General features: G+C 35.9%; 1 protein-coding gene across 1 annotated transcript; it reads left to right on the top strand.

Annotated features, from left to right (window-relative positions):
• The first annotated feature begins 968 nt into the window (after window positions 1-968).
• Window positions 969-21390, top strand: LOC108777477 (uncharacterized). Its single transcript, XM_018544388.1, has 19 exons — window positions 969-1228; window positions 1877-2072; window positions 2697-2763; window positions 3931-3999; window positions 5961-12861; window positions 12970-13091; window positions 13196-13331; window positions 13444-13907; window positions 13980-14097; window positions 14224-14351; window positions 14435-14578; window positions 14889-16046; window positions 16172-16599; window positions 16710-16937; window positions 17327-18250; window positions 18544-18670; window positions 18866-19184; window positions 19290-20346; window positions 20468-21390. Exons 1-19 carry the CDS (start codon window positions 1201-1203, stop codon window positions 21036-21038), a joined length of 13185 nt encoding a protein of 4394 aa, XP_018399890.1. The 5' UTR covers window positions 969-1200; the 3' UTR covers window positions 21039-21390.
• Window positions 21391-22558: the final 1168 nt, after the last annotated feature.

Here is a 22558-nt window from a genome sequence, read left to right as displayed (position 1 = left end):
TTACGAATTAGAAATATTTTTATAAAGCAATACCGCAGAATTGAGTTCGATTAAATCATTTTATTTTAAGATATAAGAGTATTCAATGCGTTATGGTTCACCCTGTATGCAATACGAACAATGGCGGTGACAAAGCGTGCAGAATCGTTGGAAAATAATCGATCGTCAGTAAGGTGTGCGCGGTTCAAGTGCGGGGCATCGTCATTCAGTCCCTTTGAAGAAGATTGGACGCTCGCCAATAGACGTTCCCAGCATTTCGACTCGGTGCAAACGTCGGAGAAGTTTTGCAAAAATTTGAGTGAAACGCGGATGCCTGCATTGGACTTTGAAGAAGCTGTAATAACTGCGCGTTTTTCGGTTGTTATCCTACAAGAGTGGAAAAGAGAAAGGGTGGAGAAGAGAAAGAGAAAAAGAGAGAAATATTATTGAATGCAGAATACGTGTGATCGTCTGATCGCCGTGCGCGATGAATAAATAAATAAATTAACTAGTAATTTTTTGAACATGGCCGGAGACACTACCGCGTCTCCTGATATAAGCAATTTAATAATGTACAATTCATCAAACACGAACGCAGTGCGAGCGGTGTGACTGATTCTAACAATTAAGGATTTCGCACCATTGGGGATTGTGATATTAACTATCCATATTAACAGTGATTATTAGCATTTCTACGATATATATTCATCAATCGCACTTCTGATTTAATCGATACACTGATTCAATGAAAGATCGAAATTTTTCGGAAAATGTAAATAGAGTGAAAAACTGTGTCCTTTGCCGCTTCGTTAATGATTGTGAACGCAAATTGCGGCGCATTTTATAATGAACTATGATAAGTATAGACGGATTAACGCAACAGCATTAATCGGTGGAAAGTTCTTAAGCTTGTATTTACGCCGCAATCTGAAGTATCTGAAATATCTGCCGGCTTACCGAGGAATCGAAATATCGGAATAAAGCCAACGGCATACATATATGTATATTCGAAGTATTACTCAGGACTCTTCGTAGAAGATCATGATTGTTGATGACAATATTTTAAATGTCTTTCTAATGCTTCGCGCGTTAATAACGGAAGAACATGTGTATTTACTCTCATCCGACGAATGAAGATAAATAATTAATAACGAAATCACTCAACCATGTCGCGCCCTCGTCCGCACGCGTGCGCGCAAGATCCGATAGTTCGAATTTCACATGCAGTTACAACGACAATCATGTCGACGTGAGTGGATTCACGAAATATATAAAATTCACAAAAATTATTAGGCGTAAGATTCCGTCCGACGCGACGATCGAAAACAATTCATTTATCTTGTGTATTTACGAGAATCGGTGCGTGCAGAATATTGATGTAGAATAAGATGGCGACGTGCTTGTTTTGGAGTTTAATGATAATTCTACAATGTGCTCTTTGTTTCCTGTTTCTTGCCGTTTGTCTCTTGTTCAAAAGGCAAGAAACAGGAAACAAAGAGCACATTGTAGAATTACCATTAAGCTCCAATGGCTCTAGCTCTTGCTCTTGGTCTTGCTCTTGCGCGCAAATATACACTTCGAAATATTGTATCTATAATTCGATTTCGACGCATAGGTACTTCTCTTGCGAATAGAAATAAAAAGAAGAGTTTCGAGAATTCGGTTGATTCCGTCTAATGATAATTCTATAATGTGGTCTTTCTTTCCTGTTTCTTGCTGTTTGTCCCTTGTTCACTCATGCCTTTTTGACCAAAAAGTAAGAGACAAACAGCAAGAAACAGGAAACAAAGAGCACGTTGTAGAATTACCATAACGGTTATACATAAACGAATGAAACAAATACAACGGTAATTGTATATGTTATAAAAAAACGACGTGTTTCTTTGTCTAATCATAGATTTATCGAAAACTGGGAACAAGATGGACGAATACGACAAAAAGTTTGCAGAGATGCAAAAGTACATTCCATTCCTGGAAGTAATGATCGAGAGAGTAACGATGCAGAATGCTAAGGACAAAGACAATTCAACAAGGGAAGTTCAACTACAGAAAATGCAAAGTCTGCACGGAATTCTGTTAGACAGCAAGCGAAAGTACGTTGAACGAAAATTCATATTATAATAGATTACTTACAAATAAGAAACATAATCAACTGACCTTCTCCGATTTTAATTAACTTTTATATGGATATGTTAAAATATAAACAAAAATAAGAGATATGTGTTTTTTTATACATGCTAAATTGTACATTAAGGGAGTAAAAATCTTACTTTATAATAATTATAAAAAATTTGTTTAAACAAAATGACTTTTAAAAAATTTATAATACAATAAAAACAAATTTTTTATAATTATTATACAATATTTCCCTTGAAGCCATTTGAGTTTTATTAAAATTTTTAAGTTTTATTTTTTTTCTTTTGTAATTTCGATAATATATGTTTATTCTAAAAGAAAAAAATTAATTTTTTAAGGGAAATTTTTCACCTTTTAACGTATACGATTCAACATATATAAGAAAACGTTTCTTTTATTTTTGTCTACGTTTCAACATATCAAAAATTAATTAAAATTAGAAGGAGTCAGTTGGTTTTATTCTCTTGTTAAATTATATATACCCTCGATTGTATGAATTTATTGATAAAAAATGTATGATACATTAAAAATATATTGTTACAACTATTTGATTATTAATTACAATATTATTGATGAATTAGATTGAAGATTGAGACGCTGCAGCGATGCGAGAATGTTTTACAAAAACTGCACAATAAAGTAGAAAAGGTAAATATGCTGACAAATGTATTATTTCGTTACTCATGAAAATTGATTTTTGTTAATGTTGTCTACTGAATAAGTTTGTGGAACTACAGAATGTCTTAAAAATTTTAAAACAGTATTTTGCTAAATGTTTGTATTATAATTATGTATACTTATGTCTTGGGTTTTTGGAAAAGCGAACATTAGATTAGATAACATTATAGCACTTTGCTCACCCGTATTTTATTCTTACTGTTTTGTCTTGTTTTGTATTGTTATTTATATTCTATTTTTTTGTGTATGTGTTACTATTTATTTGTATTGCTCAAAACAGTTATAATAGGTCGTTTATTTAAAAATCTTTTTGAACAAATTCAACTTTATTTTTGTCAAAAAAGATTGAGAAGATGTCAAAGACTAAAATCATTTTCTGTTACATCATTTTTATATAAAATAATATATATTACTAGTATTTATAAAATAATATATTAGATGAAAGTTGGTGATACTGATATAGATCTCCTAAAGAGATATTCCCCCATTTCTTGAAAACTAACACTATTGCACTTTATCAATATTAATAAAAATTTGATACGTTTAGATGATTAAGGGGTCACCAGGGTGACGAGTTTAAAAAATTGATTTTTTTAATTGCATTTTTGTAATGCTTGGAGTCTTAAAAATATGTCTCTAGAATATAACATGGTCAGATGCCGCTAGGACATTCAGCAGTCCCTTTGATCTGCTTGTAGTCAGTTTTACCGGTATTCTTTTGTTTCCTGTGTGCTTCAGTCGTGAACAATTCATATGCACCCGGATTGGACGCACTTTGATTTGTTATGAAATTTTATTTTTATATATAAACTAATCGGTAAAACTTTAAACATGTTTTTCTTGAAACCACATTTTCGTAACTGGGCGCTCATATCTCGGCAAATTTTTATCCGAATGATTTGAATTTTGGACAGAATGTTTATAACGAAATTGTCTTCAGTTGCACGTACGAACTTTTCAATTGAATTATTAGTTTTTGAAAAACAATTAAAAAGATAACGATTTTTTGCCGCAAAATCGTGACCGTTTTTTTAAAACAGCGCTATTTTGTCTAAAATTATTTTATCAAAAATTCCGTACGTGCAACTGAAACTACACTCATATACTTTAAAATAAAATAAAAAAAAATTATTTCAGAGCTCCCAATCAGACGCAGACGAGCGCCCGTGCACCCATGTTTTTTCAGACGAGGTGCACATCACTGAAGCTACAAATATTAATATTATTTAATGAATTTTTTAAATTAATTTCGTAAATGGATGTACTTCACATATATAAAAACAATAATTCATACAAGCTATCAGTTTAAAAAAAAAATTCACAAGAAGAGCCTTTTTTTTCGACCGTCACCCTAGTGTTCCCCCTTAAAGAAGTAAAAACTCATAACTTATACATTTGTGGTTTGTTTCTATACATAATCAATTAAAAACTAATTCTACAAAAAATAAAATTCTTACGATTTTCTTTTGCAAATTGCGTAGTTTAAATGATAATTACATCGTTTTATATGTTTGTAGTTTCCTAAAATTCCATTTTATTTTTTTAATTATTGTTGCGCGTAATACATAATAAATTTAAATATAAATAAAATTAGGATGCAACATAAATTTGCACACTTGTCTGTAAGATCAAGCTAACTTAATCTTTAGAATATCGCGTTATAGTGTTAAACAATTGTATCTGAGCTTAAAGCAGTCGTGTATATTGCAAAAGTCTTAAGAAAACTATCGTGTTAAATATTTGTGTCTTACAGGACAGCGTATAAATCAACGTAAAACATATAAATCAACAAAGAAACATTTCATATTGAAGTGAAAAGATTCTAGAAAATCTTTTTTATATACATTCACTTATAGGTATTTTGTACGGATGACTTCTGTGAAAGAAAACCAATAGGAATATATGGTATTACTATCGCTATCGTTTCAGTTTTTAAGACCCATTTTTGTCAGATGCTTATATTTATCAGTTTTATTTATTACAGAATTGCAAACGGTATTATAAAAATTGCTGTATTATTTATCATAATAGTAGACTGCCTCTTAGTTTTATATTTCTACAGTTGTATTTTTAGCTCTTGTTTAAGAGATATTGTCCAAAAACAAAGTAGATATGTCGTTATCGCCAACTTTTCTCTATATAATAAATTATATAACATTATATATATATATATATATATACATATATATATATATCTTGCACAACCGCAAATGCGTTTAAAACAAATGACTATTTAATTGTTCTGAATAGTGTATTTTGTACACTGCCATTCCATGTCACTTTTGATAATGCATGAAACAGTGAAATAAGTACATGAATTCGATTTGTTTTATAGTTATATTTTATAGTGTAAATTGAATATTTACTTTGGAATTTTATGATATTCTTGCCAATTTGTAGTAGATATTATGAAGAATCTAGGATTGTGTGTTTTGCATATTTGTTTTAAAGGATACAATTTTAAAAGCATACGTTCTTGTTATTTGACAAAATTCCGTGTAGACTTTACATTTTAAAAGTTCCACACATAAAATACATACGCTACACATATTTTTCTTTTTCTTTTGATTCTATTATACTACTTATTGTAGTAATCGCTTATTTGATCCTTGATTCTTGTAATATTATTTTCGTTGCTTTCTCGTATTATATTTTCAGGCTGTCGTAGTGCATGTTTGATGTTTGATATTTTAATTATTCTAATTCAACTTGAGTTTCAGGGAAATGGATCCGGTTTACAATTACCATTTAAACAAAACGAGGACTTCATTTCGCAACCTTCGACGTAAGTGTTATGTGTAATATATTGTTACCTACAAAAAAAATTGCAAGAAAGTGCAAATAAATGCAATAAGTCTATGTTAAAGTTAAATAATATAATAAGATTATTGTAATAATAATGATTTTCATGTTTAATTAAGCGAGGAAAATCTTATGTTCAGTCAAAGTGGATCTTAGTGTTAAAATACCTTTGTGTGAATTTATACATTGTAATTTTATAAAATTTCGCGATTCTGAAAAATTGTTTACAATCTTGAAATACAATCCTAGACACAGTACTAGAGTAGTAATATTACATATTGGCAAGCAATAATTCTTAAACATATGTAATAAATATTAATCGATAAATAAAAAAGTATTTTTATGGTTTTTATAGTTCATCGAAGAAAAAAAAATCAAATCGGAGCAATAAAATGGAATGGATAAACGCGGAGAATGATAAAGAATTCGAGCAAACGCCAGCGAGTCCAGATACTGTAAGATCTTCCAGTCCTGATTGCCAAATTCTACCTATAGTTATTCCCACGGAGCGTAACGTAGAATCGAAGAACCGAAATCGAAGACAACAAGAACAACGTCCCAAAGTAATACCAGTTATTACGCTTTCGGATTCAAAAACTATAACCATCTCGTCGCCATCAGATTCTAATCCGGACGAGATTACATTTACTGAATGGGATATGTTGGAAGAATCGGAAAGGCATAACGCAAGGAATAGAGGAAATCGACAACCGTCATTACCAGTTGCTATTAGTAACGATGTAACGACCGCTGCAAAGTTAATCAGTAACAGTCTGCCACATAAAGTCAGCGACAGCAGAAATTATGCGTTAGATCCGCAAGACATACCGACTGTTCCAGTACCTTCTCTTGGTGGTTCTAGACGATTGTCCTCAGTTTTAGAGAAAAATAAGCTCAATTTAGAGATAATGACTAGTTGCTCTAGAACAGAATCGCCCGTGAACGTTCCTGAAGTAAGACTTAATTCTCCTGATCCTGAAATAATGCTTGCTAAATCTAAACCTACATCGCCCAGATCGAAAGACAGCAGTACGTTGAAGCAACCGTTAAAACCGCCATCGTCGATACCGCTTTTGTTTTCGCCGCCGCCTTTGTCTCATGAGCCTCCATTGTCTATGGAAGATCTGGCGGAATTGTTGAATGACGAAGACGATGGCGATAAGAGCAATAAAGTCAGTGAAAATGCCGCTAAACAAAAGAAGACGGACCAAATATCAAAGAATCTTTCAGTATCGGAGAAAGAGAAGCTTACTACTAAAAAAGGTTTGCAGCAGTCTGCAGGAGTTTTGCCTATGAAAACAATTTCATCGATCGGATCACCTCGTCAATCAAACGATTCTCACCGAATATCGGTATCACAAGCACTATTTTCTAAAACCAATTTTCAAGAACCACGTTATGCGGATAACTATGAAAGACATCCTCGTCAACGTGACATTTATTCTTATGAGAGCGCGAAAGATAAATCGATTACTATTTCTGAAGAAATCCCATCTCCGATACCAGTCATTCATAATACCGCGAGCAAATCAGATGAGAGAAACATTTCATTGTATCAGAGACGTTCCAGCGTACCAGCGGAAGGACGGAAGGATGCGAGTCTGCCTAGACCGGAGAACGAATTTGTGATAGATAATGACTATTATAATATGCACACTAATCAGATACATTGGGTTCCTCCCACTACCAATGATCAATTTGGCAGCAATCAGTGGACACCTTCCTCTTATGGCGGAATGACCAATGCACCTCTGCAACCCACTCAACATCCTTTTCAACGTCCGGTGGAATCGCAATTTAGACAAAATCAGTTTCCGCCAACTCTACCCGCTGCTGCTTCTAGACCATTGATCAATCCCACGGTGCGACCAGACATGAGTCACATGGTAAGACCAGAAAATATTCGAGAAGATATACCTCCTTTGATGCCTTCCGGATATCCGTTGCAATACAGAGGCTTTCAAATAAATCAAGGATCTTATGATCCAAGCTTTCCTGTCGGCAGACCGACGGAATATCCCCATGTAAGACCGACATGGGAAAATTCCGCCAATCCTTCTTACGAAAATGTGATTCCTTGTGGAATTCAAGTTGTGGAGAGTACCACAGGGACACATCCACGACCCAACACGCCTTGCCCTTGGGGTACGACAGCGCGTGATAGAGATCGGAGTAATATAAATCAGAGCAGATACTACGAGAGAAATAGGACAGAAGTGAGGCCCGGTTTTAATCGCGATGGCCGCCGATCTGATTGGTCGTGGGATAACCACTCTGATCGAGAAAATTTGAATCGTTTCCCGATTCGAGATCCACGAGTTCGTACGGAACACAACACGACAGGTGCCAGAGATCAGGCCAAAGAGACCGGTGTTTCTGCAAGAGATCCACGTCTTGCCAAAGATAAACACATCGTGAACACATCAACCAAGACCAAAGACAACGTTCTTAATGAAAGGGATCCTAGAAAACGGTTATTACCGACAAGTACAAAGACAGCAATATCGCTAACAAAGGAGAAACAAAAATCTCAGAAATCGCCCGAAAAAGAAAAGGACAAGCTTTTGAAAGATAGAATGCAGTCACCGCTGGAAAGTCTTTATGGTGTGATTGATACGAAGGCCAATCAGAATTCTGGCTTGCAAAAGTTCAAAATTCCGAAAATCAAACGACCAGAACCATTGCAGTTAAATCGAATCATTAACGAGACAAAGAAGAAAGTTGAAAGTGCTTCGTCTAAATCGTCGCGTACAAAGAGCAATAAAAGCAAAGAGCCAAATAAGAACAACAAATTGTATCCCAAGAGTAAGAGCAAAGACGTTGAGAGTACCGAAGTGAGTAGTAGTAGCGACGGTAATCATGCAACGGAAAATTCAGTTGAACAAGATAATATTGCAATGGAGAGGAACAGTTTTTCGTCATCTCTTGAAAAGTCTGACAAAAACGAGACGAGGATTGGCGAAGCAGACTCGGCGATGAGTAATTCCAAGTCCAGTCATATCGCGAAAAAGGGAAAGACGAAAGAATCAGAAGTGCACAAATCGTCGAAACCTAAGGAAGCGGTGACAAAGGAATGGATTGAGGCGCTAATCAAGGAGTCGTTTGAATCCGGTGAGGGCAAGAAACTAGTCGAACACGCGAAATTGATACAGAAGTTCGGGGAAGTGCTCAAGGCGAAAAACTTTAAGAAGATTAAGAAGATCATTGAGTCTGAATCCGAAAGTAATAGTAGCAGTAGTTCGGACAAGGATGAAACGGTCGAAGCGAAAAAGTCTCAAGTTAAGAAAAAGAGACGAGTGATAATGTCGGATAGCTCGGATGATGAATGTCTTGCAGAGAGGCTTAGTATCTTAAGTACCAACATTGACACGAATGATGAGAGAGAATCGACTTCAGCAATTCCTGCCATGGATCCTAAAAATTTGGAAGAAAATTTCAAGGCAACAACATTCATTGATAATTTGAGTAAAAAACTAACTGAAGATATTACCGCGAAGAAAAGTGATGATTTATTAGAGAGTCGTGACAAGGAGTGCGCTCAAGTAGAATATAAAAATAAGGATAAGCAATTAGAAAAGAGAAAGAATAAGAACGATCGATTAGAAAATTATAATGAAAATACTGATATTCAATCAGAAAGCGAAAAACAAATGAGTAGTAGATTAGGAGATAGTGGTAAAGAGAAGAAATCAATTAAAGATAATCAGGATAATCAGGTCGATCAAAGCATTCTATCAAAAGATAGTGCAGAAAATAGTATAGAATATCTGAGTCAGGATAATACAGAAAGTAATATAGAGCGTTTGGATCAAGATAAGGATTGGGCAACGCAATCTGTCGTTTCCGATATTGCAAACCAAGCTGAGGAAATTTCAATTGATAAACCAAAGGCAAAAACGAAGAGAAGAAATTCTCTGGAGATGTTGCAAGAGGATATCAGGGACATGTTTATTAGCGAGGGTGTAGTAACGGCGACAGGTCATCGAATGTGCCGATTGTCGAACTCTAAGAAAGAGGAAACATCGAGTACTGCTGAGAAGAAAATTGTAGAGTCCAATACTGAAACGAACGAGTTGGCAGCGAGTAACGCCAAGAGGAAGAGTTCAAAGTCTCGTAACGTTGAAGAGTCGAAATCAAAAGCTAAAAGCAAGGACACTAAACGGATGACTCGCAGTTTACACAAGAAATCTATTCAAAGTTCCGACAGTGAAGAGGATCAACCGTTAGCTCTGCGAACAGAGAAGTTGCTCAATATCACTACCAACACTTCGTCGAATGAAGAAGTGGCTTGCAGTGAAGAGAACTCTGATACAATTCGCAGATCTAAACGCGTTCTACAAGACCTTATTAAGGAACCACGAGTGGTTGTGGAGAAGGCGGATCTTACAAAGATAATGTTTGACAGCTCGTCTGATGAGAGTTTTGGCATAGACGTGTCCGAGTTAGCTGCGGCGGTGGACATTTCTCTTCGACCGGAGAAGCAATCTGATCAGGACTCGGTGGACACAGTGATTAGTTCGAGGCGACGGAGAAACGCCAACAGTACAGGTAAACAACAATGGAACTTGAAGTCAAAGAAGTCGTTTGCAATTACTGACGACAGAAGTGAAGATGGGAAATCGTCACTCACAGATGAGGAGAGTGTAATATCGGACATTTCTATGTCGAGTAATGCAACTGCCCGAAAAGGAACAAGCAGTGGCGCAGCTAGAACGACAGCTAGAGAGGAACTGTTGAGTAACATTCTGGTAGGATTGTTGCCGACAGCGGAGAAGAACACATCGGTCGATAAGGGTAACGACGAAGCGGAATTCGAGGAGGACGCGAATGATCCATTAGCTATCGAGCCGAACGTGAAAAAGTCTTTGGTGAAAAAGAAGAAAAAGAAATCTGGTTGGAAAATGGGCAGATTGACTACTAAAAAGAGAAAGAAGAAGACTACTTTGGTAGCTTCCTCGAAAACTAACGTTGAGAGCGGATCGAATACTTCAGCGGATGCTGTAGAAGCTGATACATCGCTCTTAAAAGATAAGGACCCTGTAACGATGGAGAAAACTCCTGAAAAGATTCTTGACGACGACCATGCGAATGTAGATTTTGCAGTGGAAGACAACGAGGTTAAACCACTTGTAAATATGGATAGCTTTGATGTAGATTCCAAAGACTTCAGCAACTTTACTACTTTATTAGAGTCTTTGGATACACGTGGAGAAACACCTGATGACTCGTTTCTTTCCGTCGAAGAGAGTAAACCGTTGATAAAAATGGAAATAAAAGAGGAAGTAAGTTCGAGTAGCGCTGATCTTACTGTGGCAAGTACCGCTACTGGAAACAAGTTTTTTAAGGAATCGCCAAAAATTGTTTACAATGAATTGATGACGGAGCTCTATCACAGAATAGATATCAAGCATCTGATCGATTATGCGTGGGTCGGTCAGGACAAATATAAATGCTTGCTATGCTTTTTCACCGGCAAAAACATCGTCCATCATTACAAGGTCAGTCATTCCGGAATGGAAGTGCTTATCTCGCGTCTCAAATTGACGGACGCCAAGACTGCGATTATGGACACCGAGTGTGATGTGACCACAATGGATACGAGTCAGATATGCAAGTTTCGTTGCAGATTCTGCTGTTTTGTTACGGAAGGTGCAGCGGACGTAGCACTCGAGGCATTCTACGAACACTGTACTACACACACGGGTGAATATAGGTTTCACTGCAACAATTGTTCTTACCAGGCAGTGGCCAAAGCATCCATGAAGACGCACTATTATAAGATATGTCGCAAGAATAAAACGTTCAACGAATCTGCGTCTGAAGACGTCATACCGAGAGAGAGTGGTATCTATGGCTACTTGTGTGGTGCTTGTAATTACGTACAACTAAAGCGACAGAATGTAGAGGCCCACGTTGCATTCTGGCACCGAGAGGAGCAGATGGATACCGAGATCTTGAAGATTAATATGTCGGCGATAACTGTCTCAGCGAAAGACGCTGCGAATAACAACGATGAGCAATCGCAACACGAATCGCCGTCCGTTAACGCGTCCGAGGAGTCTTACGCCGTAGAAACAAAGCCGCAGGTGCTTGAATTTGAAGCTATGGAGTGCACAGATCTATTAATGGATATTGATATCGCGAAGCTAATGGAGTCCGAGAGCAATAATGATAATATCAGTAAATGTATTTCATTTGAACAAAAAACGAATGAAGATATCCAAATCAAGGAGGAAAAAACGGAGGAAACTCCGACGAAACTGTCTCCAGCGGAACCGGAGAGCTCGTCGGTGAGTACCGGTAATCTAAGCGCATTTGTTTGTCCACCTGAATTGGAAAACAAGGAAATGGAGATACAGCGGGAGCGACAGAAGACGATGCAAGAGATCGCCAATAATATCGGTATCTTGTTAAAGAACATTTCTAAACCCGGTTTGTCTATAATAGACAAACTGCAGGATAAGATGCGCACGGACGCGGTGGTTGCAGCTAGTCCAGTTCCTGAATGTAACGCGTCAGCGGACGTTCCGGAAACAAATGAAAACCCTTTGTTGCCCGATTTTATGAATTCATCCTCTGCAGAGCCCTTGAAAACTGAGGACCCAATTAAGAAGGACATCCTTAGCCAGCAATCGAGCAGTCAAGGCAATCCTCCCCTTTCTTCTATGGAGGAACAATTGACTACCGAAAAATCAAAAGTAACAAACGATGCGGGTGACAAAGTGGACGTGAAAATCCGGGATCCTCTTACGATCATGGATCCATCTAAGGACAACGAGAGCGACGGCGAAAATAGCGACAACGAACGCTCGGCACCGATCTTCGATTCGGACTCCAGTAGCGAACAATCGGATTCCGAGCAGACTGACGTCAATATGATCCTGAAGGAGACCTCGAGTATGAATGTATCTTCATCACGGGACCCCATGTTAACGACGATACAGAGGCTGGCTGCGCAGCTTCAGAATGTGAAACCTTTGGAATCAGTACCACTCGAGCCAACGATCGATATTAAGAATATTAAGACAGAGATCAAGACTGAACCCGTGTCGCGGTTTCCAAAACCACCGGGCGTCGTACCGATCGCTAGTGTCAAGCGTTTGCTTGAAAAACAAAATGCTAAGTGTTCGGAGAAGAACGTGTCATCGAGTAAGAATGCCACTCCGCCCAAGAATTTTCTCAGATTTAGGCGACTCAGCGGCGATATGTTGTCTATGCCGATGCAGGTTTTGGATAATCAAGAAGATTTGCAAGAATTTAATACAGGTTGGTGATCCAAACAGTTACTGCCATAACTACTATTAATTAATTCACTGATTAACGTATTTGACAGAGATATATATCTATCTATACATTAATGAACAAAATTCATAGGTGGAGCGCAATCAGATAGCGCGATTGATGGATTAAAAACGGATACAGAGGAAGAATGTTCGTTTTTGAAGATCGAAAATGTGATTAGTCTCGCGGAATCGGATCCCAATGAAAGTGTTGCTGTATGTAAATGTATCAAATTCTCATTACTCTGACACGTAACTTATTAATCTCCTCATTTCCGTAAACTCATTATCGTGTATGTTTTTTATTTTATTGTTTCTAGATAAATGACATCAGGAAAGCGGTAGAGATATCTCCTATGAAAAGTAAAGAAGTGTCTGTTTTAAGAAAGTCCAACCAACCTTTAATATTGAAGAAGATCTCACCGCAGCAAGTGCTAGTCAATACGAATGTGCAAGGTATGCCCTATCAAGAATTTCTCTATCAATATTCTCGGTGAAATTTACCGGCATATATTTAACATGAAATGTTATTATTCAACGCACATAATTAACATTGAGTTTTTTGTAGCACCGAAGATGCAATTGATGACCACTCCATTGACAAGTCTATCGACTAGCCCATCAACTTTGAATTACAGATCAAGGAAAATCAAAGTAATACGTCTACCTATAGTGATCAATTCCAAAGACACGTCGCCCGCGTCCTTCGCGATCAAGTTGAAATCTATGGAGATGTACGCGACGATGCTGACAGAGCCAAAGCTAGTTCACTTTTACAAGTGCATGGGCTATAATTGCTCTTTCACGACCGACTTCCTTCTGGATTATTATCGACACTATATTAAACATTACGAAGAGACTGACGAGCAGAGTAATGCAAATAATTATAACAAATGTGCCTATTGTTACACATCTATGAATGACTGGTACGAGATGAAAAATCACTTGTTGAGTAAACATCTTCATTGCCGATATCAATGCGGTTACTGCTTTTATCGAGCCATTGTGCCGTTTCATGTACGGCAACATCAGGTAACGATTTATACTGTGTAACTGTGTTATTAAAAGAAGTAAAAATATAATATCTATTAATTTTGTTTTAAGATATTGTGTCATCCCAATACCGTGTTTTATTATTTATTTGACAAGAATCAGAAGCCGATACAGAAACAGGAACAGATTAATCGCCACCCTTATGTACTACCCTTTATATGCAAACATGGTATGTAATTTGTAATAATTATAATTGTAACATTATAAATATATGTTAACTTAATATAACGTATCAATACATTGGATATTACACAATTACATTACTAGCATAATTTCTATCGTTAATTACTTCCAGATTGTGACAAAATATTTTATATACCTGAAGTATTTGTGAAGCACTTAAAGACGAAACATTCATCTTGTCCTAATTTCAAATGTCATGTATGCAACACTATCCATTCTACGATAGAACTTCTTGTATCTGTATGTACTGTACACCTATCTGTACATACTATTAGAAAAATGAAAATAATTATAAATATCACATTTTATTATGATACTTACAGCACTACAAAGTACACGGATTTTGCAAATACCAATGTTTGTATTGTTTTTATGGTTTTGAAACTCCAAACGAAATACATCAGCATTTAAGCACTTTGCATTATGATCGAATGCCTCAGGTTCTGGAACGTACACTTCCTACAGTGGTATTGTTATTAGACTTAATCATTTAATTAAAACAGATTGTGTCTTAATTAATTAAAACACACACACACGACATTATTATCATATCTACTATTTTGATCTTGAATTAGTCCTAGTTTATTATTAAGGTTATTAAGATTATGCATATGTATGTATTTGATATGTCTAAATACATACTTATTTAATGTTTAATTTAAATACATATTTTGAACAATTTTTTAAATATTCTTTTCTTTTTTGACACTATGAAATAACACAAGTATTTTAATAAATAATTTGTTTAATATATTATATGATTGCACTTAATTTCAGCCATCACGCCAGACAGAAGTTATAAATCAACTCATTTTACGAACTTTCGACGATGAAAAAGATGAAGGAAATATTGATTCGAACGCTGACGATTCTAAAAAGAATACATCAGTTTCGTTTAATGTTGGAATGATTTTAAATGAAGCTCAGTCTAATCCACCAAAAAATTTGAAAGGAGATGTTTTGGTTGGGGCAGTCAGTGATCTAAAGAACACGGAAGTTAACGTTCACATTTCCAATATTTCAACAAAACAGTCTGTAGATACGTCTCTCGCCAATATCAACACAAATATAAATAATACATGTGCTGAAAAACAATCTTTGGAAAATGAATCGTTCCAATCGGAGAAGGAAACATTAAGCGATCGCGCCACAAATCAGATTCTTCAAGAACCGAAATTGGATATGCCCGTGAATGATTCCGGTGCAGTTCCGTTAAAAGTCTCAGATGAATTCAATTGCAGCGACGAATTCGTAAATACCAATCTTCTTGATAACGCGGATCTTTTAAAAAAATTTACATCCAATTCCGACAATATGTTTTCTAAATCCGCGGATAAAACTGAAGATAGTGATATCGAGGTTTTGGAAAGCGAAGAGAAAGCCACGCAGAGCAAGACTGAAGTTGAGATAAAGAAAAAGGCAGAACCGATATTTTCCGAGACAAAGGTTGAGAATAAAGAGCAGGCTGCATCCAGCAATATTACCGAAATGAAATGCACAGTCAAAAAGGCGCCAGCACATACTGCTAATGCGGCTGCTCACTCAGACAAACCTTTAACTTTAGATGACATTAAAGATACCGGCCGTGTCGGACACGAGTTATATAAATGCGGTTACCTGTATGAATGCAGTTTTACGGCGCAAAGCTTAATCTTATTGAAATTGCATATGAAGACGTGCAATTTAGGAGACCCTAAACAAAATTTATTTTGTCCGCATTGTAAGAAACGTATCGTCAAAATTTGCTTGTTTCTAGAACATATAAAAACTCACGGATTGAAGCGTTTTGGATGCAGTTTGTGTAAGCTAAGATACTCTGTTCCATATCAAGCTACGGCTCATATGAAGTCAAAACACAAATTTTTCCACACGAAGATAGTGCCTGCCGATCCAACAAACCCAGCGGTCGATGGTCTCTTTACTGTACACGCAGTTGTAAGTCTATTTTTAATATAAAAATGTACAAGTATTATATATAGTTTTTTAATTGTTATATATATATATATATATACTTTTTTTTACTATCTGTTATGTAATTCCTATATATGTAATTTATACAGTCTTACGATGCTGCCGATCGAAGAAACAGGAAACGTAAACGTGCTAACAATAAGTCGGGAACAGAACAGGAAAATGAAAAGAATGTGGATAATGAAAAATTATCGTTTAGTCCCGATGAAATAGAGCAATTACCACGTCAAGCAATTTACAATCGGGAAGTCCAGTGTGCTGTATGTCCTTACACAACCAAAGTTCGGACAAACATCATCCGGCATTTGCAGTTACATGCGAAAGACGAGACTGTACCTGAGAGCGGTCCAGTTAATCCTGTTCCTTGTTTAGATAAGAAGGAGAAGATGTTCGATAAGATGGTGAATCTAGCCAGCAGCTCACACCAAAATGGCCGTATGAGCGCGAAACTGAAAGAATCTATTAAGGAAAACGAGGCGGACGATAGTATACCGAAGTTTGTACCGGAACACAAAAGGTCTGTGTGCGTGCGTGCGTGTGTGATAGTAATTAAAATTGCAACAGCAAAATTAATAAATATTTAAAAATATTGTGGTCTTAAACAATAATATATCTTTTCTATCATAGATATGTATGTGGCGTAGCTGAATGCAATTACTTAACGGTGGACGAGGCAATGTTAAGGTATCACTTAAAGGCCCTACATTCAGAAGAACCATATTTCCGTTGTCCACATTGTCCTACACTGGGTCAAGAGAATCAAAATATAGTGATCGACAAAATGGGCATTCATTTGAAAATGCATGACGCAAGACTCTATAAATGCTCCCATTGTAATCATCATCATTATCATAGGTTTGTATATTTTGTATGGTAATTTTAATTATATATTATATTTAATTTTATTGCACGTGCGTGTGTATGTGTATCTTTATATTTTTTTGATGGTTGATAAAAATTCTAATTTTATATACATATATATATATATATATACACTTGATACAATTTTAAAACATGTGACAAGTATGATTAGTGAACACTTGTTTTATAATAGTGGACACTTGATTATTATAATATTTAATCATTAATGTCAGTAATTAAAATAAACAGATTGCTATTTCCTTGATAAAATTAATACACGAAAAGGAAATATATATATATGTTACTTGTCAGATGTTTTAAGATTTTCTTGTTGGCGCAAGTGCACTTTCTATGCTCTCTGATAGTATTAAAATGACATCCAGGCACGTTGTGGAGCGGCATCTTGCTGATAAGCATCCGGAGAAGAGACCTTTCGTGAAAGTAATAAGGGAAATAGAAAACACGGAGAATGTTCAACAACCAGTCCAGGAAGAGACCGAGGAGGAGGTACCCGATCCGGACGGCAATCATTGGAAATGTAATGTTTGCGATTTTAAATGTGTTTACAAAGCTGACATAGCCACCCATGCTGACTCAGTTCATGGTGAGAGCTCCCAATATAAGTGCACCCTGTGCTCATTTAAAACTAGTGGAAAGATACTTCTCGAGCAACATCTAAACAACAAGCATACAAACGATTCTAACGCCGATTACACCATGATATACCAGAGGATAAAGGGTGTCAATAAACGGAACACCGAAGTCTTAGAGCAAGGCGGGCAGGATGAACCCTTTGATACAACACCACTTTGGAGTAGAAATATGCCACGAATTCGGCATATTCGCGGTATTCTTTTGGAGGAGGAGGAAACAGAAACGACCGCGACGAGTGAAACGTCGCCTGCAACTTCAAAAATATCTGTAGGTAGCAAACGCAAGAGCGACGCAGAAATCGTGACAAAGCCGGCTAAAATAAAAGTGACCGGGAAATCCATATCTCTCGATGAAGATAATAAACTGTCTAAGGAATCAAAATCAAAACGGTCACTTTCATGTGATAAAATATCTGAGGAGGCGGAAGGTGAAGGACATACTATGAAAGAAAGTACACAAAGCAGAGTCATTGGCAACAAATTGGGTAAAGACCCAATGGAACTGATTGACGGTAATGATTCCGATGTAGGAAGGTTTGGACCTTACGGCAAACCGGATGCCAATATGTATGTCTGTACGCTGTGTAATCAATTCAAGACGAAATACAAGCATGACATGAGAGATCACCTTTATAGGGAGTTGAACTATGCTAGGTAAGTGACATGTTATATTGGAGCTGTCGCTAATTTGCTTTTCGATTGTATTCTGGATGTCTTATCATGTTATTAAACATGATATTTTAGCATTATTTTTATCAGCACAGAATACAAATATACATATAATGGCCACAGTGTCAGATGTGCCAATTGGCTACAATTTTTATTCGAATTTACTAATAGACAATTATTGAATTATTAGTTCACTGAAACGTAGGCACTTTCATAAATTAATTTTGCTTTTTGTAAATTCTATTACTAAGCGATATTTTTTAAATGTTTCTGTCCAGATTTCACTGCAAGACTTGCGGATATGTATCGGTGAATCGTAAATCATTACTGCAGCATATTGGAAAACGTCATAATGGAGAAGGCACAAACGAGCCACTTTCGCCGGATAATGCGATTGAAGATTGGGTATATACTTATATTAAAAATAGATTATATTCTCTATTCTATTCTAATAAATAAAAAATTTCAATGACGTTATCAATTAACGTTAATGAGATAAATTAACTATAAATGTGTAGTATATTTTTTATTTTGTATTAAATTTTTTTATTAAATTTTTTATTCTTACATTATTAAATAAACACTACGTATGATTTACAGGTGATGACTTTATTGAAAAAGCAAACGGACATGATCAAGTCGTGGAATAACACGAATGCTGTCTGTAAAAATACACCCTTTAATACAAGCTCTTCAAATTCAGATGTTAGTCCCCTGAAGATCTCAGCCGACAAGAAGTCCGTAAATCTTGCATCTACGATATCCAATCTGCAAAATGACATTCTTAAAGATGCCAATAAAAGCAACATAGACTATGATGACGGAGATAGCCGAGACAATGAGAATCTTGTAATTGATATGAAGGAGGACGAGGTGCATGAGGATAAGAGTAACGAAGACAAATCCGAAAATAATAAACGTAAGTATATACTTAGATTACATTTAAAATTACCTCAGTCTCGTGTGTGTTTTCACGAAATCCATAAGATAAAATACAATATATTTTCTATAATTTTGTACATAGCTTGCGAAAAGACCGCCGATGATGATCTGGAAAAGCCAATTGTCTGCAAGCATTGCCAGATGACATTCACTGGCCAACGTGGATTCAAAATACACGTACAGTATTCACATTTGAAACGGCTCAGCTTCCTGTGTCCCTACTGCGACCGTAGCGCCAACTCGGAGGCGATGATGCGCCAGCACATCCGCGCGAAGCATCCATACGATCTGGAAAAGATTATACACAATCCAAATGCATGGGGAAATGCAAAGCTAAGCAATGAATTCTGGAAGAAGGAGTATGGCCTTTCTCCTCAGAAGACAAAAAAACGGAAATTGAATACAGAGAACAATGTTAACATTACCGCCGCAACCGCTTCCGTTGGTAATCGTTTAGAGAAATGTGAGGTGTGCAACTTTACAGCAGTAAATTACACCGGCTTGAAGAATCACATGAGAACACACTCTCATCAACACAATCTCAAGTGTCTGTATTGCACCTATAGCTGTTCGTATAAAGCAGAAATGGTGGAGCATTGGGAATCAAATCATCCCTCGGTACCGCTGAAATACACGGAACGACTGCCAACCATGCCAACGGCCAATTCTTCCTCCAACGAAACAAAAACCAAACTATCGACGCCTCAAAAACAAGACAATATCGATACATCAAAGAATGAAGAACGCAATTCGTCATCAACTGTAATTTATGGCTGTAACTATTGTAATCTTCGCAGTGTCTCGCTATCATCCATCAAACAACACTGGAATCTCATGCACAAGGATTCGAAGGGTTCAGAAGCTACTCTTGCTGCAAAGTTTCCATTTAGATATAAACAAATACTTGTGTCGAGATTGTCTTCAAGTCCCATGAAGAAGAATGTCATTGAGCGTAAGCAAGTAAAGCAGACAGAAAACCCGTCGCCTGTCATTCAACAGCATGGTTGGGTTTGTCAATGGTGTCAAGAATTTTGTGATACCAACAACGATAGGATAAGGCATCACAACATGTTCCATTCACATTTACCACAAAAGTGGAAGGAGCAACAACAGCAACCAAAGGAACAGGATCAATCAGAGTAAGTATTTGCTTATAGAGAAATACATAAAAAAAAAACGTAAAGTAATAGAATATAAGTGTGAATAAATTTGTTTCTACAAGAAACAATTAAAAACGCATGCAAAATCTATATATTTTAGCACATCAGTATTGTTGCCTGCAAGTGCCGAAAAGTATGCGACAAATTCGAAAAACGTTGCAAGTCACTTCGAGTCAGCCGTAGAGAACTTAATTACGAAGCATGTCAAGCAGACCGAACCTGATGACATGAAGAAGGAGAATGATCAGAGCCGTAATTTGGACACTTCGACATTGAAAGGAAGTGGTCGTCGGGCTGTTGCGAGAAAATCTACTACCAAATCGGCTATCTCTTGCGCGAGACCGGGCCCACGTATATTCAAAGCTGTCGCACGCAAGTCCACGAATTCAAGATATCCGCCAAGTTTTTTTAAGCCACTATCGGAAAAGCATAGTACAAACACGGAATTTGAGAAGGACGAAGTAATACAGAAGAAACTGTCATCGTATTATGGAATACCAAGTAGGCCGATTAATCTGACCGAATTGAATTCATACATGGTGGTCGGGGGTCACACAATGAAGGTAAACTGTCTTACTCTTTCGACACTTATTAATATCAAGCCGAAAGTACTATTGAAAGACATTAAAAAAGATCCTAAATATACCGCAATTCTCTCAAATTTGGATTAATGTTACAATAATTATTCATATGATATATGTACATAGATAGATATAATATATAATTTTAGTGTCGAGATTCAAGATTTTTGCATTAAGAACAATTTAGTATGGATTGTTCTAAAAACTAGTATGTAAGTAGAATTGCAACTGAAACCCCAGTTTTATTATAATCTGTACGTGATGAAACTCATTTGCGATGATAAAAAGTTAAAAAGTATGACAGGAGTATGTCTTAAGCACCGAAAAATCATAATTTAATGTTAATATTAAGTGTACTATTTACTCCTGTGCTTTTTTCATTTCACAAAATATAACCTGTACATATTGAAAGTATAGATACGATCATAGCTGTACATTGAAAGAAGAGGTCAGAATGACTAGTTTATTAGTTACAATGTAATCAGAATGTAAGCAGAATATTTTAATTTAAAATGTCTCATCTCAAGTATGTGTTTGATGTGATACTTTTATGTATGAAAAGGTTGTCTGTTGAGCTCTTGAATTATAGTTAAACTTATAATTACATCACAGATTTACATTGTGAATTGTCGAATGGTTAAATAAAACTATTTTTAATACCTTCCATATAAAATCACAATTATGTTAGCTGATTCATATCTCATTCAATATCGCATCATATTCATTCAGAATGACAGGACAGTTAATATTAAAAAAGTAAAAACATATTTCTCCATTTACACAACATATTCTTTTTATACCATGTAAAAATTTTATTATGCCTTATTTTTATGAAACTAAAGTCGAACATTTTTGTGGAAGTATACTGTATTATTTTAGTAATAAAATCGCACTAAATTCAAGAGTATACAGATATAATTTAACATTAGAATTTAATTATTACATTACATTGTAATCTCCAGCAACCGCACGAATTCTTTTCATTAAATTACTAATGTTAATACATCATAGAAAATAAAATTTTTCTGTGAAAATACAAGACTGACAAACGTCCTATTATTGTATGTGACTTTTTAGAACGTTGTAAATATATGTACCATATAAATAAATATTTTTAATTTTTATAAATTGACCAATATATGTAATCACATAATCGATTAATCGTATATGTAATCATAATTGAATAATCATAATCGATTTTCAAGCATGTCCCTCTCACCTCACCGCCCCGCATGATGCTCGAGCGACATTTGATCTGCGCGCGGGACGGTGAAGTGAGACAGCGGAAGGCGGAGGCGATTCGAAAATCGGCCGAAAGTTGCATACACTTTATGTATGCTCACTTTGTACTAGCACCTTTAATTAATAATATATTAGTTAATTTTCATGGTATTATAATATATTATTATTAGATAAAAAGGTTTAAATTTTTGAGTATCCTTTTTTGAACATGGCTTGAACTTTTCATTTTTATGATATGATTTTGTTCGGGTATTATTTACTTTTTAGAGTACAAATATATCACAAATTATATAAAAAAATGATTTGAAGATATTTTTTATACTATAACGAAAGAGAGTTAAATACGGCGAAAGAGAGGGGTGTGTATG

The sequence above is a fragment of the Cyphomyrmex costatus genome, unplaced genomic scaffold, assembly GCF_001594065.2.
Source record: "Cyphomyrmex costatus isolate MS0001 unplaced genomic scaffold, Ccosl1.0 scaffold432, whole genome shotgun sequence".
NCBI lineage: Eukaryota > Metazoa > Arthropoda > Insecta > Hymenoptera > Formicidae > Cyphomyrmex > Cyphomyrmex costatus.
This window is presented reverse-complemented; position numbering and strand designations above follow the sequence as displayed.